The 18,273-nt window shown below is 37.4% G+C and overlaps 2 protein-coding genes across 2 annotated transcripts in view; one reads left to right on the top strand and one right to left on the bottom strand.

Annotated features, from left to right (window-relative positions):
- The window catches only part of LOC120144958, a 51,124-nt gene extending 36,106 nt beyond the window's left edge, over positions 1 to 15,018 (top strand). Inside the window, 2 exon segments of the mRNA XM_039158889.1 lie at positions 14,365 to 14,473; positions 14,672 to 15,018. Of these exon segments, the coding sequence (XP_039014820.1) occupies positions 14,365 to 14,473; positions 14,672 to 15,016 (454 nt within the window). The 3' untranslated portion in view covers positions 15,017 to 15,018.
- A 140-nt stretch (positions 15,019 to 15,158) lies between these two features.
- On the bottom strand, positions 15,159 to 17,182 carry LOC120145403. The gene has a single exon (XM_039159247.1). The coding sequence runs from the start codon at positions 17,122 to 17,124 to the stop codon at positions 15,196 to 15,198; it is 1,929 nt and encodes a 642-aa protein (XP_039015178.1). The 5' UTR covers positions 17,125 to 17,182; the 3' UTR covers positions 15,159 to 15,195.
- Positions 17,183 to 18,273: the final 1,091 nt, after the last annotated feature.

Below are 18,273 nucleotides of genomic sequence, written 5' to 3' on the forward strand. Positions count from 1 at the left end.
GGAAGATAGGAAGCAGCCGATAGGGAGATGTTTTATCAGTTGTACGGCGATATTCCTTATCTTCTGGATGTTCCTATTGACCTAAATTTGTTTAGAGAATTTGTGCAGTTCTGGAATCCGGCTTATAGTTGTTTCACATTTGGTAGAGTGGATCTAATACCAACAATAGAGGAGTATCAAGCTTTGGTCCGTTGTCCGAGGTCCCAGATAGATAGAATATATACCAAGCTGTCAGTCACTTCTTTATTTAAGAAGAAATTACTATTAATGACCGGAATGAGTGAAGATTGGGTAATCAGAAACATTAAGAAGAAGGGAGACAGTGAGTGCATCTCTTGGGCTGCTTTGAAAGAAATAATTGCTCATCACCCTGATAAGAGAAAGAAGCTTGACTTGTTTGCTTTAGGGATTTATGGGCGCGTTATTTTTCCAAAGGTGTTAGGATATGTAGACGTATCAGTCGTTGACTTGTTTGAAAGATTAGACAAGTGCGTGGATCCTGTTCCAGCTATTCTAGCTGAGACGTTCCGGTCTTTGAGTTCTTGTAGGCGCAAAGGAGAAGCACGCTTTATAGGGTGTGCACCTTTGTTGCTAGTGTGGATTCTAAGTCATTTCAAACATGTTGAAAGGGCACCAGGACAAATATTTATAGATGGGTTTTCACCTTTGAAGGATTTTCTTTCTAAAGAATGGCCTGGGGGCTTCACCGAAGAAAAATGGATGGTCATCTTCAAGGATATCAGATATGGTGATATTTTGTGGCGAGCTTCGTGGAATGTCTCTTCGGATATACTTTACCGATGTGGAGAGCGAGATTGGGTTCCTTTGTCAGGTATATGGGGTTCTGTTGGGTATGCACCGCTACTAATTTCCAGACAATATGGGTCAAGACAGTTCATTCCAGCCACATGGGACTTGGTAGGGTCAGATTTTGCATTCAAAAGAGATCAGTATAAGGGTAAAGTTAAAGGGGTTGCTGAGGCCTGGAAGCAAACTCGTCGTGTGAATCTGTTCACTTATGATCTCGAGTTGTCTCAAGAGTACGAGCAGTGGAGAAGCGGTCGAGTAAATGACAACATTCCGATAGTGAATCCTGAAAATTTTCAGCCGGTGGAGGAACAGTTGAGAGTGGTGCCATCTCTATTAGAGTTAGCTAAGCGCGATTTCGAAGCAGAACTGAGACAATAGAGAATGACTTTACAGAAGCTAGAATATGAAGTGTATCAAAAGGGATTGGAGATTGACATTCAGAAGAGTAAAGTAGATCGAATTGAAAAAATGGAGAAGCAACTTCGGCTAGACTTTGACGATCTTCGGTCAACTTATCAGCGAATGGTAAAAGCTCAGGCTAGTTCTAGCTCAAGTAAGTCTGTCGAATTGAGGCAAGAGGTGGCGAGCCTCAAAAGAGTAGCCGAAGAGAGTCAAGAAGAGCTCAAACAAAATAGGCACCAAGTGAAGATTTTATCGAAAGAAAAGGATTCTTTAGAGTAGTGGTTACAAGAGAGTCAAGCCCATAACGAGAAGTTGAAGAAGAAGATTTCCAGTTTAGAGACTGCATTACGACAATACCGAAACAGGGAAGGTAGCTCAAGCGTGGGGAAGTTGAGAGTCTGAAAAAACAAGTGAGTGAGCTTGAAGCCATGGTTCAAAATTTTCAGAGGCAAACAAGTGAGCTATCGATAGTTCCTTATGAGGGGGATATATAGTGGCGTTTTCGATGGGAGCGAGCTCAGGCGAGAGTTAAGCAAAGAGAGGACCTTATTGCTTGTTACTTAGGACACACGTGGAGATTAGCTCAATATTTGGTCATTCTATCTGAGAAAGCTGCTGATGTGACTGAAGAACTAGATCCCGAGGCTGAAGAAAACCAGAAGATCGTGGAGTTGCTAGCACATGTACAACAAATAGGAGAGATGGTGCAGATTTATTTGTGATATGTTTCAACTTTGTAATTGAACGTCGTTCTAATATAAAGAGTTGTTCTAAGGAGTCATTCCAGGATCAACACCCTGCATTTTGCATATACATTTTTTAATACATTTAAATTTTTGCATCGCATTTTATTCATTCATAATCATATATTTCATATTCATTAATAAATATCAGCGATAACAAAATGACTATGTGACAGAGTAATACTGGAAAATCCCAAGCACACCTACAGAACCAGGAAGAAAGTTATGGAGGACAAACTTGCCCAAATTGAGAAGGCTCAATTGGAGTTACAAGATAATATCAAGAAAATGCAAGAAGACATGCTAAATGCGCAAAAGGAGATGTTTGCCAAGTTTGCGAGTATGCTGGAAGGAAGAAATTCGAAACATGGAAAAAGCCCTGTACCAGGAGCTGTAATTGAGGACCCACTTTATCCTCCAAGGTTAACCCCAGAACAATCTCAGAACGTTCAAGTGACCCTTGTTCATGTCAGAAAGGTGCACATTAATCCAGTTGGTGCTTCTGTTAACGTACAGCCTGGATCTGGTTCGTATCAAGAAGAACATCAATATCATCAAGTTCCAGACCTTAATGAAGAAGCTAAGAATGACAAAAATAATCCGCTGGAAGAGAAATGAAAACAGTTAGAAAGAGAAGTCAGAGCCATGAAAGAAGATACCAATGTCTATGGATTCGACGCAAATGAATTAAGTTTAGTTCCTGATTTGGTTTTGCCTCCAAAGTTCAAGGTTCCTGACTTTGAGAAGTTTGATGGTACCAGGTGTCCCTCTGCGCATATCACGATGTTCTGTAGGAAGATGACCGAATACATAGGGGACGATCAATTGTTGATACACTGATTTCAGGAAAGCTTAACTGGCTCGGTAATCCGGTGGTATAACCAGTTGAGTAGAGCTAATATTAAATCGTGGAAAGACTTGGCCAAGTCCTTTTTTGAGCAATACAAACATGTGAAAGATGTTAGGCCCAACAGGATGATGTTACAAGGAATGGAAAAGAATTCTAACAAGAGTTTTAGACAATATGCTCAAAGATGGAGAGATGTAGCGATGCAAGTCCATCCACCATTGGAAGAGGAGGAAACAAATATACTTTTTGTTAATACCTTAAGGGCTCCTTTTTTTTAGCATCTTATCGGCAATCCTTATCGAAGTTTTGCTGATGTAGTTACAGCGAGAGAAATGATTGAAATGGCAGTTAAGAGTGGAAAGCTCGAGAGAGGAGAGTCTAGTAAGAGGCCACAAACGAGGAAAAAGGAAAACGAAGTCAGTAATGTGAGGCAGTACGATTCTAATAACATCACTATTTCCCGTCCTCAAAGAGCAGGGTCGTCAACATAAAATGACAATAGACAAGGGGCAAGGGTCCAGAGGAGAGAGAGGCCTTAATTTGACCCCATCCCGATGACTTATAAGGAATTATTTCAGATTTTGTATGATCGGCATGTGGTTTCGCCGTATCACGTGACACCAATGCAACCTCTTTTTACCAAATGGTATGATGCTAGTTCTCAGTGTGAGTACCATGCAGGGAATCCCGGGCATTCCATTGAGAATTGTACTGCATTTAAGAAGGTTATCCAAGTTTTGAGAACGAGGAATGTCATCAACTTTAGTGACAGTGAGCAGCCCAATATAGCTCAGAATCCGTTGCCAAGCCATGCAGGGACAGGAGTTAACGCGATTACTGAAGAGAAAAGAAAGAAAATTGTAAGGAATGTTAGTGATGTGGTATCACCCATGAGTTAGGTGTAGTGCCATATGGTCAAGGTAGGATTGTTGAAGCCCAATTTGATGGGTGAACAGTTTAACAGTGGAGAGGTATGTCAGTATCATAACAGTGAAGGACACAATATTCAGCAATGTCCTGACTTCCTATCTTTGGTACAAGACATGATGGACAGTAAAGGAATTGAGTTCTTTAAAGAGATTGCTGAAGAAGAGGAAGCGGAAGTTTGCGCTTCAGAAGGATCGTCTAAAGGGGTATACAATGCTAGTTGTCCCCTAATCATTACTCCCAAGAATCGATTACCTAAAAAGATAGCTCCGAAAGTGGTTATTACACCTCCATCTCCATTCCCATATCGGGATAATAAACAAGTGCCTTGGAGATATGATTGCCAGATGGGAGAGGTAACAAAAGAGAATGAGGAAGTAGATGAGGTGGGACACTTTACCAGAAGTGGTAGATGTTATTCTCTTAATCCACCTAAAGAGTCTGAGAAGAAGGTTGCAGTTGATAAGGGGAAAAATGTTGATATTCAGATAAAAGAAGATGAGCATGTTATCAATGAACCAGTAACCGAGAGTGAAGCGATAGAATTTTTGAAGTTTTTGAAGCACAGTGAGTACAGTGTTGTGGAACAGTTACACAAGTTGCCTGCCCGTATTTTTGTTTTATCATTACTTTTGAGTTCAGAGGCCCATAGGAATGCTTTATTAAAGGTTTTGAACCAGACTTTTGTTCCGAAAGAGTTGCCAATTGAAAAGTTGGACCGGTTAGTTTCCAATATACAAGCTGATAATTTTTTATCTTTTTCTGAGGATGATATCCCTTCTGGGGTGATTGGTAGTCAGAAGGCTTTGCATATCACAGTTAAGTGTAAAGGGCATGTGTTGTATCGGGTTTTGGTTGATAATGGTTCGACTTTGAATGTGACGCCCTTAATGACTTTGAAGAAGCTTCCATTAGATAGTATGCTTATGAGAACCTGCCAAAGTGTGGTTCGAGCTTTCGATGGGACTAAAAGAGAAGTGTTGGGCAAGATTGATGTTCCTCTGACTATTGGTCCAGCAACTTATGAAGTGGAATTTCTCGTAATGGATATTATGCCTACGTACAATTGTTTGTTGGGAAGGACTTGGATTCATCAGGCCGGTGCAGTTCTGTCCACATTGCACCAGAGACTGAAATTTGTGATTGATGGAAGGTTGGTATGTATTCATGCTAAAGAGGACGTTATTGCTTCTGTTTCTACTACTGCTCCGTACATTGAAGTGGATGAGCAAGTGGTCGAGTGTTCTTTCAGATCGTTGAAGTTTGTCAATGTTACGTTTGTGGCTGAAGGCAGAAAGATACCAAATCCTAGATTGTCAAATTGTACTAAAATGGGACTCAAGCTGACCCTTGGAAGAGGAGCAAAAGTTGGAAAAGGGTTAGGAAGTCAGTTACAAGGACCGGTGAATCCAATATGCCCTGTTACTAAAAGAGATCGGTTTGGTTTGGGGTATTATCCAACTCTGAGGGATAAGCTGAGGGGAATTAAGAAGGGTCAGGAAATGAGAAAGGCCATATTGGCTGGTGAAGACCTTAGCTGGGAACCCATGACCTTCCCGCCGTTGAGCAGTATTTTCATATCTGGGGGGCATATGTTTCAAGGGAATTCAAGGAACACTGAGGTGATGGTTGAGAATGCCTTGGGAGATGTAGGCATTAATGTTATAACTGATGGTGAGTTTGAGAAAATGAGAGCTATGGGCATTTATCCTGCACCACCGGGCTTCATGTTGAACAATTGGACCGCAGAAGAACTGCCTGTAGTTTACAAATCTGTTACAGAGTAATGCACTGTAACTTTCTCCCTGTTGTTCATACCCTGGGGCAATAGGTGATTTTATGTAAAGGGTTAAGCTGTTTGTTTTTTCTTGCTTTCAATAAAATATGCATTCTGTTAGTTCCAAATGGCAAACATTCTCCCATGCATTTCATTCATTCATTCTTTGTTGTATATATGTATGTATTTATTTATTTCTATTTATTTATATGGGAAAAGATCCTCCCATATGTATATATGTGTATATATATTCTCTTTCTTTTTTCTTTCAGGAACTCAGATATCAATAATATGAATGCTAATGACTCTGACCCGAATATTGATTTCGAGAAGCCTATATGTCAAGGGGAAATCGAGGATTGTGATGATGATGAGGGATGTGAACTACCTTCTAAATTGCTGAAAATGGTGGAGAATGAAGATAAGCAGATTCTGCCTCATAAAGAGTCTACTGAGATTTTGAATTTGGGGACAAATGAGAATAAGAGATAAGTAAAGATTGGTACCACTCTGTCAGTTGGAGATCGACAAGATTTGATAGAATTGCTTCAAGAATACAAGGATGTGTTTTGCTTGGTCATACGAAGATATGCCAGGTTTAGATACAGAGTTAGTTATCTACAAACTGCCAATAAAGCTTGAGTGTAGGCCGGTACAACAAAAAAAAAAGAAGTATGAGACCCGAGATGCTGCTCAAGATTAAAGAGGAAGTGAATAAACAATTTGATGCCGGTTTTCTTAAAGTGGCTAAATATCCTGAGTGGGTGGCGAATATCGTCCCAGTACCGAAGAAGGATGGGAAAGTTCGAATGTGTGTCGACTACAGAGATCTCAACCGAGCTAGTCCAAAAGATAATTTTCCTTTGCCACATATAGACACTCTAGTGGATAATACTGCTAGAAATTCTTTGTTCTCTTTTATTGATGGTTTCTCTGGCTACAATCAAATTAAGATGAACCCTGAAGATATGGAAAAAATGACGTTTGTTACCATGTGGGGAACGTTTTATTATAAAGTAATGCCGTTTGGATTGAAGAACGTAGGGGCAACATATAAAAGGGCCATGGTGATGTTATTTCACGACATGATGCATAAAGAAATAGAAGTTTATGTCGATGATATGATTATCAAAGCTAAGACAGAGGAAAAACATATTAGGAATTTGAGAAAACTCTTTAAAAGACTAAGAAGATGCCAGTTAAAACTCAACCCAAATAAATGTACTTTTGGGGTGACATCTGGGAAGCTGTTTGGATTCGTGGTAAGCCAAAAAGGAATTGAAATAGACCCAGATAAAGTAAAAGCTATTCAAGACTTGCCAGCTCCACGAACACAAAAAGAAGTCAGAGGATTTTTGGGGAGATTGAATTATATAGCTCAGTTTATTTCACAACTGACAGAAAAGTGTGATCCCATATTCCGCCTTCTTCGCAAGAATAACTCAAGGGAATGGAGTGAGGATTTTCAAAGATCTTTTGAAGCAATGAAAAGATATTTGTCGAGTACTCCAATCTTGGCGCCACCCATATCAATCAAACCATTGATTCTGTATTTGTCGGTTTATGAAAATTCAATGGAGTGTGTGATGGGGAAACGTGACCAAACTGAGAAGAAAGAAAGGGCTATCTATTATATCAGCAAGAAGTTCACTGACTGTGAGATAGATACTCACCCATTGAAAAGTTGTGTTGCGCTTTAGTATGGGCTACCCGAAAGCTTAGTCAATATATGTTGTATCATACTACTTGGCTTATATCGAAGCTTGATCCCTTGAAATATCTAATGGGTGTGCCTGCGTTATCTGGAATATTAGCTCGTTGACAGATCCTATTGTTCAAATTTGACATCTAGTATATAAACCATACGGCAATTAAAGGAAGTGCTATAGCGGAATTCATTGCAAGTAGGGCTTCGGAAGAATATGAGCCGTTGAGCTTTGATTTCCCAGATGAGGACTTAATGTCTATTTCGGTTGAAGAAGCAGTGGCATTCACTAGTAAATATTGTAAGTTGAACTTCGATGGTGCTTCAAATGCCATGGGACATGGAATCGGGGTAATTTTGGTCTCACCAGAGGAAGAACATTATCCTTTCACCAGTCGGCTTAATTTTGATTGTACAAACAATATGGTCGAGTATGAAGCTTGTGTTCTAGGTCTTAGAGCTGCTGTTGAACGCAAAGTAAAAATGCTCAAGGTGTATGGGGATTCAACTTTGGTAATTTACCAGCTCAGGGGAGAATGGGAGACAAAAGATCCCAAGCTTGTAGAATATCGTAAGTTGGTTATGGAACTTGTTGAAGAATTCGAAGAAGTAACTTTCAATTACCTTCCCAAAAAAGAGAATCAAATGACAGATGCCTTAGCCACACTGGCAGCGGCATTTAAGATGAACGACCATTCAAATATGATGCCCATTGAAATGAAAGCTTATGAGTATCCAACCCATTGTTTTAATATTGAAGAGGAAGAAGATGGAAACCCCTGGTATTATGATATCTTGCAATATATAAGGTATCAAAGTTATCCAGAACAGGCCACTGAGAATAATAAGAGAACCATTAGAAGAATGACATCAGGGTATGTGCTTGATGGTGAGACTCTATACAAGAAAAGTCTGGATCAGGTCTTGTTAAGGTGTGTGGACACGAAAGAAGCCAAGTTGATTCTTGAAGAAGTGCATGAGGGAATATGTGGTACCTATGCTAATGGGCATGCTATGGCTAGGCAGATTATGAGATTTGGGTATTATTGGTCAACTATGGAAACAAATTGTATCAATTATGCCCAAAATGTCACAAATGTCAGATTTATGGAGATAAGATACATACTCATCCTCACCCGTTGCATAAAATGACAGCGCCGTGGCCATTCTCAATATGGGGCATGGATATTATTGGACAAATTTCGCCCAAAGCTTCAAATGGTCATCGCTTCATCCTGGTAGCCATAGATTACTTCACCAAGTGGGTAGAAGCAACTTCTTATGCAAATGTTACCCAGTCGACAATATGCAAATTCTTAAAGAAAGAGATCATTTGTAGATATGGTTTACCAGAGAGGATTATCTCCGATAATGCGTTGAATTTAAACAATAAGATGATGGACTCAGTCTGTAAGCAGTTCAAAATAAAACATCATAATTCCACCACTTATCGCCCAAAGATGAATGGAGCAGTAGAGGCGGCTAATAAGAATATCAAAAGGCTCATAGAGAAGATGTTCGAGACCTATAAAGATTGGCATGAGAAGTTACCATTTGCTATGTTTGCTTATCGAACTTCAGTACGGAGTTCAACTGGGGCAACTCCATTTTCTTTGGTTTATGGGATGGAAGCTGTCTTACCTATTGAGGTGGAAATTCCCTCACTTCGTATTTTGTCAGAGGTGAAGCTCAATGAGGCAGAATGGGTACAGGCTAGGTATTACCAATTGAATCTGATTGAAAAAAGAGATTGAAAGCTATTTGTCATGGTCAGATGTACCAAAAACGTATGATACGGGCACATGGTAAGAAAGTTCGCCTTCGAGAATTCCATGAGGGAGATTTGGTGCTTAAAAGGATTTTACCTGTTCAGAAGGATTTTCGAGGAAAAAGGATGCCTAATTGGGAAGGACCGTATGTTGTCAAGAAAACCTTTTCTGTGGGAGCTCTAGTCTTAACTGAAATGGACGGATCAAAATTACCCTATCCAGTGAATTCTGACGCAGTTAAGAGATATTTCGCTTGAAGAAAAAATGAAAAAAGAGAGAAAAATTAAAAATTAAAAAATTAAAAAAATGAAAAATGAAGAAAAGAGAAAATGAAAAATGAAAAAATGAAAAAAAATAAGAAAATAAGAAAATGAAAAAAATGAAAAATGATGAAAAAAGAAAAAGAAATAAAAAGGGGGTTCAAGATGAAAATCCGCAAAGGGCGTCTTGAAACTAAAGGAGGCCTCAAGTTGAAAAGCCGTAAAAGACGACTTGAGTTTTGTTTAAATTCAAAATTCGTGCATGGTGGAGGTTCTGAATTGATTTTGGAAGTGGAAAGAGCTCTTGATATTGATAGTAACAATGATAGTTGGCGATCAGGGTTGAGACTAAAGATTAATGAGTCTCGATGAAAACAACCCGGAGAGAAATTGAATGCACATGAGATTCAATACTGGTTTAGGGCATTCAATGATGGGAGATTTGAGAGTTTAGAAATAGTTTCACACTCTTAAGCATCATCACAATGTTGGAGATTCTTTCGACATAAGCTACTCTTGAGACATTCTAACGGCGTGCTAGTTCAAAATCATTTGCATTATTGATATTTGAAGATGCTTACTCTTTTGTTCTTTTACTTTTTCCAGTTAAAAGTTTGCCATGTAGTTACCTAAAAATTCTCTGCATTTATATAAACAAAGAGATGTCTTTCTTGTTCGTTTCCCTTTTGAAAGCATCATATTTTGAAAAGATAAAACATATAGCTTAACTTGAAATATATGAGATCATTTTGTATTATTGTGCAAAAGGTTTTGGAAAATGCAGGTATTCTGAAGCTGACAATGGTTTAAACATGTAAGCTTGTGTGGTTACGGGAAACTAAAATCTTGAAATTCATAGAAAATCCCAGCCATGATAGGAAGACAAAGAGATTGTCATTGATCGAGAAGTTGGTCATGGGTACTGGCGGGTTTCAAAAAAGAAATGAGTCAATGTCCTGTTAAGCCGAGAGATATGGAATTGAGATTGTTAGCTGGGGTGAACTGGTCAAATGTTCTGTGCCTAAGATGAAACTGAGTTTCATCGAGATCAAAAGGAAATGGAGTTCATTCGAAGAAGAAAACGCAATAAATTGCATAATTGCATACATTTTAGGCATAAATAGGATCATGTCATTCATAATTGCATGATGACTTAAATATTTACAGGTTTCACAGGGGTAGTTGAAGATTGAAGATATTGAAGCATCGAGATGAAGATAACTGGTTTTGAGATCTTGACAAGAATGATGTTTATACGAAAACTAAGCCAAAGCAGATTCACATATCTAATGGCTTCCAGACAAGTTTTCACGATGGAGATGGATTTTTAAAAAATTTCTCAAATTCTAAATTTTTTAATATAATATTTTCAAGCATATGTTCATGATTGATAATGTTTGATTTTCAGGTTTAACCTTCGAAACAATCTAATCTTAAGCCTTCACGGAAGAGTAGTGAAGCAAATCATATATAAGCCTCCACGGAAGAGTAGTGAAGCAAACTCATTTTATGAAGATCGAGTCTTATACTCTCTGATAAAATAGGGAGCAGACACGTTTGTTGAAGATTGTTCGAGTCCTATACTCTCTGATAGAATAGGGAGCGGACCCGTTTGTTGAAGATTGTTCGAGTTCTATACTCTCTGAAGGAATAGAGAGCGGACTCGTTTTATGAAGATTGTTCGAGTTCTATACTCTCTGAAGGAATAGAGAGCGGACCCATTTTATGAAGATTGTTTGAGTCCTATACTCTCTGAAGAAATAGAGAGCGGACACGTTTGTTGAAGATTGTTCAAGTCCTATACTCTCTGAAGGAATAGGGAGCGCACACATTTGTTGAAAATTGTTCGAGGTCTATACTCCCTGAACGAATAGGGATTGAACCCATTTTTAGAAGATTGTTCAAGTTCTATACTCTCTGAACGAATAAGGAGCGAACATGTTTTCAGAGGATTGTTCGAGTTCTATACTCCTTTAAAGAATAGGGAGTGGACCCGTTTGCCGAAGATTGTTCAAGTCATATACTTCTTGAAAGAATAGGGAGCAGACCCGTTTTTGAATATTTTTCAAGTCCAACCTATTATGAAGTTGCAGTGGCGCGGATTTCATGTGAAATGATGGATCGCCTTTGGACGAAAACTTGTGTCTTTATTCTTTGTCCTACTGTTGTGGTACAACAGTGGACAAAGAGGGGCAGCTGTAGACACGTGTTTTCGTCCGAGGATTTTTACTATTATATTATAATTTTATTTTGGTTATGTTATATTATTTGTTGATAATTATATAATAATGTAGCATGACAAATAGGTAATAAAATATGGTATATATAGTAGTTTAGAAAGATAATAAAATATAGTATGGTGTCAGTTTTGAAATTTTTTAAATATATTATTATTATTATTATTATTAAATTTAACATTTTTTTATATTATATGATTGTAGGACCAACAAATGGCGATCTGATGTTCCAGCTATGCACGCATAAGATGCACGCTTGAAAAACTGCCTCGATGTACCTGCAATATTGAAATAACAAATCGGTATGGGAAATTAACCAGAAAAGTCGGGATTCACTTATCCACCAACAGAGAGAGAAGGAAGCACGAGATGGGGGGTTTCTTTTAGTAGTTAAAAAAACTATAAATGGGAGTTAGAAACCATCAGAGAGATCAAGAGAGGGAACGGTTTATAGAGAGTAGGGGTTTTTAATTTTCAATTAACCACTAAAGAGAGGGGATTACAGGAAAAAAAAGAGGACAGAGAGAGGGAACCACTGGAAACTATCAAGAAAGAGGAACCAGTTTTGAAAAAAAAGGAAGAAAAGCACGAAAGAGTTTGTTCTCAACGGGTTTTTACACAACAGAGCAACAAGATCAAACAAGTGTAACAAAAGGATACGACAAGAAACAATAGTGTAAGTCTACAATTCAAAAACAGTAGAAGCAATACAAGAGGTTTTTTTTTCCTCATTTCTTTTTGATTCATATTTTATTTTTATTTTCAGTATTGATTTCTTTCTTTCTATTAATATGTTGTTTATAAACGAATTATGAAGTGAAAGGCGAAAGGGTGTACGTTTTAGAGATATTACCTTAATCATCTAGAGTTCATCATCGGTAGTAGAATTGTTGAAACTTTAGAGCTTTATGGGTTGTTTGGACCTTCTCAATTCTATTTTGGGAGATCGAATGAAACCATTTGGTTTTCTTTCCTAAACCACTGAAGAACCAGAAAAGACTCGAAAAAAAAAAAACAAAACAATATTTTAGGGATTTTCGAACCAAATATTGAGCAAACAGAATTTTTTTTTTTATCCTTTTGAACCATTGGCAACCAAGAACCGAATACCCATTATTGTAAAGCCAAGTGAATAAAAAAAAATAAAGAACCTTACCTTATCGCTCCAAGAAGGCGTTCATCATTCATTGGAGTCTAAATCGGATTTCTTTTAGGAAGCTTTCATGACTATATGAGGGGTTAGTCTTCATTTAAGTTTTTTTGAAATAGAAACACAAGAAAGGAGGAGAGAAAATAAAGAGTAAAGTGTGAGGCAGAGAAAGTAAAGAGTAAAGCGTGAGGTTGGGTTCCTGCGTGATGTAGATTATGATTAGTTTAATATTAGGTTTAGTTTAATATATATCTTAGTAATTTTGGGTTAATTATTTCTTGGTCACCAAATGCAAAGGTAAAATTAGGTTTTAGTCTTCTTATTTTAGCGTGTTTGTATTTCAGTAATTTGTAAAGTCTATATTCGAATTTTACCTCTTTATGTGTCCTAAATTCATTATTTTTCAGTTTTTTTTTGTGTTATTCTTTTGGATAAACTTTTTTATATCCTTATTAGTTAAGCTCATTTTTATTTAATCTTTGTTCTAATTATTGATATATGTTTAATTTCCACTTCATTTAATATTAGTCCTGATTAGTAATTTCTTTAATTTTTGTTGTTTAGACATTTGAATTAAAGATTTTTGCATATTTTTTTAATCCCCATGTATGTTTAGGATTTATTCTGATTTCAGAATATGCTTGGTTTTTATTTTTGTATTGAAGTCACACTTATACATTATATGTTAATATGCATAGTTTATAATTTTGATTAAAAAATACATGTATATAATTTTTTTGTCACGTTGTATGATATTTTTAATTTTGTTTAATTGATTTTGGCATGACATCCTTGTTGCATGAATATGCATGATATCCTCATTCGTAAACTCGACTTATAAATAAAATAATCGGACTAAGGGTAATACCCTTTTAATTTAAAATTGTCTTGAGTGGCTTGTCTTAACTGATTAGAGAGCCGTTTTGACTATTTTAAATTAAAAGTGTATCCCGACAGTGAAACATAAAAAAATTGTTCGTCACCTAAAATTTGGGAATGATAGAAAAGGAAATGTTCGTTTATTTAAATTTATCGAGAAAAGGTTATTATAGCTTTTAAGATCTGGTCTAGATATTTGTAAATAATCGAACATTCTTTATCTTTCTAAAACAACGTGGTAATTTTAATTTACTTTATTTGAGTGCTTTTGAATGTTTTTAAATTCACATCTTTGTTTTATGGGATCAAAAGTCAAATTAAGTTCGAATTTCTAAAGTTCATTGCAAAAACATTAATTAATCGACTAGGTACCGATTTAGGGCGTTGTGGGGGTACTAATCCTTCCCGATACGTAACCGACTCCCGAACTCATTTTTTGGTAACGCGGTTCTCAATTTGTTGTTTTAATTAAAAGTAATTTTTATTTAAAATGACAACATTTTTGGGTGCCCAATCACACTCTAATCAAGGATTGGTGGCGACTCTTCGAACCTTTTTTTTATCATAAAGGAAATCTAAAATTTTTCGAAACGAGAGGTTTTTTAAATCGCATTTGTTTTTAAATTAAAAATCAATTGAAAAAGATAAATTAAAAATTACTGTGGTTTTTAAAATTTCACTTTTAAGAAAAAAAAATCGTTTCGACAATTTGTATTTTTTCCCCCTTATTTCTGAATATGATTACTGTGGCTCTGTATTTACATGAAAATGTGTAGTCTTCGCCATTCAGAATGTTCTGGTGCTAATCACTTGTGACTGGACTTTTCTTAAAGCAGAATAATTTCTTTCCTTCAGGTATGTCTCCATCGGCGATATAGCTCGTGCTGGAAGTCATCCTCCTAATGTTGCTGCTGTGTACAGAAGCATTGACAAGCTATTTGCACGTCCTGTGGGTTATGACCTGGTAAGAAGGTTGAATTTGATCTTCTATAATAGCTCTCTTTTAGGATCTACTTAATGGTATCATGTTTTTCATCAGAAAAATTGTAATTAGACATTAGGTCGAGTATGCCAGCATGGACAAACCATTTTAGTAGAGCATGATTCTGAATTCAGTTTTGAACCACTTTGAATGATGAGTTTGATACTTGGAGAGTTTCAGGTATGGAGGAATTGCATGGATGACTACACAACTCCTGTGTCGATTTGGTATCCACGGGCTCCCAAGGGATTCACCGGTCTCGGATGCATTGCGATACAAGGTTTTGAGGAGCCAGAAGTCGGCATAGTACAATGCGTGGCAGAAACAATGGTGGAGGAGACGACATTCGAGGAGCAGAAAGTATGGTGTGCACCAGAATCATATCCGTGGGGTTGTCATGTTTACCAAGTCCGAAGTGAGGCTCTTCATTTTGTTGCTCTAAGAGAAAACAAGGCCACAAACTGGACACCCAAGATGATTCCTGATGATTTCCAGCCCCACCAATCCAAAGAAGAAACCCGCTGAATTCCTGCTGTTCTTTTAGATAGAAGATTATGAACACAAGTAATCTTAAACAAAACAAACCAAAAATCAAATATGTAAATGAGTCCTCTATAAGCATTTAAAAAAGAAAAAAGAAATAGACATTGTACCAAACAAAACAACATTGAAAATGAAAATATTGCTTTTTCAAATTTGCATTATCAATCAAGAACAACCAATTTCTGGTACTCTTCACCGGAAATAGCATCTTCCATGACATCTTCAGGGTTTATATCACCATCTTGATCCAAGAACATCTTTATCAAATTCTTTGAAAATCCACTAACCAAAGCCACCCCTTCTTGAGTTGCAGGCACTGGTGTAGCCCTCGAATGCCTTAGGTTCCAAAACACTATTTGTGGAATCGCCTCCCCATACCCTTTCTCAGTGAACTTGTTCACTATGACCTGATAGTCAGTCTCCCATGGAGATGTCGAAGCTTGATCAAACTCCATGTCACTAAACACAAACAACCTTTTGATCATTTGTTCTGGCTTCAATTTGCCCTCCACAGCCACTTTCAACATGAGATCAAACACCTTCTGGAAATCAGTGTTCATGCCCCAACGCATGTTCCTCACAAAATCAGTTTTTTCCTTCAAAGTTTCACCTTCCACTGATTGAAGTTCAGGGGTTTCGCTGAAGGTGATAAGCTTCCCTTTCCATGGCTCCTCGCTTACATCCGAGACCAATACTCCCAACGCAACCGAAACCTCCATTGGTATCCCGTGCATGCTACCGGAAACGTCACAAACAGCCAAGCAATTTCTGAGCTTTCCCTTTTGTAGCAAATCACTGACCATCCTTTTCCATTGAAGTTCTGCAACCTCTTCACCGCCTTCATCGTCCAAAGATGCGATTATTTCATGAGGAAGCAACGCACCGGCCGCAATGGTGGATTTCCCGGCTTTCACGTCCTCCAAATACTTGGTGAACCGCTCCTTGTCATGCTTCAAGAATTTCTCCTTGTAAAGCTTCATGGCCACAGAGGCTACTCTGTTGTAAGGAATCGAACCCCATTTATTTGCACCAATATACACCTCGGGCAATTCCAAAACCTTACGAAGCGGCACCAATACTTCTTTCCTCAGCCGATCACGAACTCTGTAAGCGTAATGTTCTTCCTCGACGCCTTCATATTCTGGGTAATTCTCACGAGGGAACACCTTCTTTGCAATACTCTCACAAAGCAGGGTCGACCTGTCGAAGGAAGAATCAATGGATGGGCACCATTTTGCGGCAAGACCAATCTTCCTCGGTTCATTAGATTTCATGAACTCTATATCGGCTCTAAGACAGGCGGTGAAAACATCCGAGACGCGCTCGTAGAGAAACCTGAATTCGGGATCATGTGAGTGTCTGTGGAGAAGCTTCTTCGCCATTTCAATCTTCTTCTCTTTCCTCGAAGCACTCGCTTTTTCCTTCTCGATCTTAGCCCTTTCCATATCATTTGACATTCTAACTTCTTTAGGTTCATTAGAACTGCATCGCCTTCCCTCCTTCCTGGCTTGTGGCCCCGAACACCAACCTCTTCGCCTTTTACATTTTAGACCCCTTTTTCTCATGGTCCACTCCTCCTTTTGATTCTTCCTAACGGAGGGACCTTCAAGCATACGATAAAGAATCTCGGGTAGATCCTTGAAATACCCGAAATTAACGAGGGAATCCAAGTTGCAGGCGAGGGTTTTGGGGTGGTGATCGTGTAGCCAAAACGCCGCCGTGTAGAAGCTTTCCTTGTCGGATTTCCCGGTGCCACGGACACCACGGAGGTTACAAATAAGCTTGAGGGTGGTCAAAGGGTCGTGAGGCCAAGCACGCTCCAGCATCTCTCTAATGGATGTGGGTGGGGAATCAGGGACCACGTGAAAGAAAAAGTCAAGGCAAGGGTTACCTGTGCTTAGATATGTGGCCGACATGTTTTCGGTGAACCCCATGGGAGGTGAGTTCATGGCTTTATTGAAGTTGGCTGCCAAGGCATCCATGAAAGGGTCGCTTGGGCCGGTGGCGGTGTTGGAGATGGTTTGAGGTTGAGATTTAGGAGGAGGATGGTTGCGGAGCTCCGGTGGACCAAGAAGAGACGGTGGCGCCATTGTGATCGGAAAATGTATCTCGATAATCTTTAAAGTATAGTAGAAGAAGAGAGATGGGTTTTAGATGTCAATGTTCTTGTTTGGAAGAGCTTAATTTATAATGTAAGCCTTGGCTTGGTCCCCAAGAATATATGACCACTTCTAATATTTATTTCTTATTTTGCTTTCATTATCTTGATAACTAAGGAAACTTTATCCAAAAATTAAAAAAAATAAGTTTTTATTATTATTTTTCAATATTTTCAAAACTAAATTATTTGTACTTTAAAATAAAAATAAATTTTAAATTATTCATATGATTATCTAATTATTTTTAAGGTAAACTACATAAGATATCACCAAACTTTAGGTGTTGTATTGTTTATATAACTAAACTTTTAAATTGTCAATTATAGTATTGGACTTTGATTTTCTTTTCAATTATACAACTAAACTGTTAAATTGTTAATGGCACGATGACATGGCTGACGATTGTCGGTGTAGATACCTCAATAAAACAGTGATGTTTTGATCCAACTGTTAACGATTTAACGACTTAGTAATATAATTGAAAAAAAATCAAAGTTCAATACTATAATTGACAAAATTAAAAGTTTAACGGTATAAACGATACAACGCCTAAAGTTTAATATTATATGATATATTTTACCCTTATTTTTTTTATTAATCTAGAATAATTTCTTTATTCTAGGGTCTCTTTTCAACTTTTTAACAATAAAAGTTCTAATATTCTGCTATAGTTGGTTCTCAAACCAAAAACCTCTAAATAGGTTGATTTGCGCTACGATTATTTAATTTTAAAATTTTATGTATTCAATTCTTAAAAAATATATAAATAATATGAAAATGACCGCAAAACTTGACTCCTTGAACAACAGCTTATGTCAAATCACTAGATCCGCCAATTCACCCTATAATTTAGAACTAATGATTTTAAGGTTAAATTGATATTAAAATTAAATATATTTATTTTTATTGATATTAAATTTAGATATTTGATAGACCATATCACAATACTACTTAATTCAATAATACTTGAATATTTTGTAAACAAAAAAAACAGATTCACAAATCTGATTACAAATTATTCAAAAATTACAAATATTTTACTCATTGTCATCCCTAGTACCAAAAGCCACCAACAATGTA

This window comes from Hibiscus syriacus, unplaced genomic scaffold (assembly GCF_006381635.1).
Source record: "Hibiscus syriacus cultivar Baekdansim isolate YM2019G1 unplaced genomic scaffold, ASM638163v2 tig00002338_pilon, whole genome shotgun sequence".
In the NCBI taxonomy this organism is placed as follows: domain Eukaryota; kingdom Viridiplantae; phylum Streptophyta; class Magnoliopsida; order Malvales; family Malvaceae; genus Hibiscus; species Hibiscus syriacus.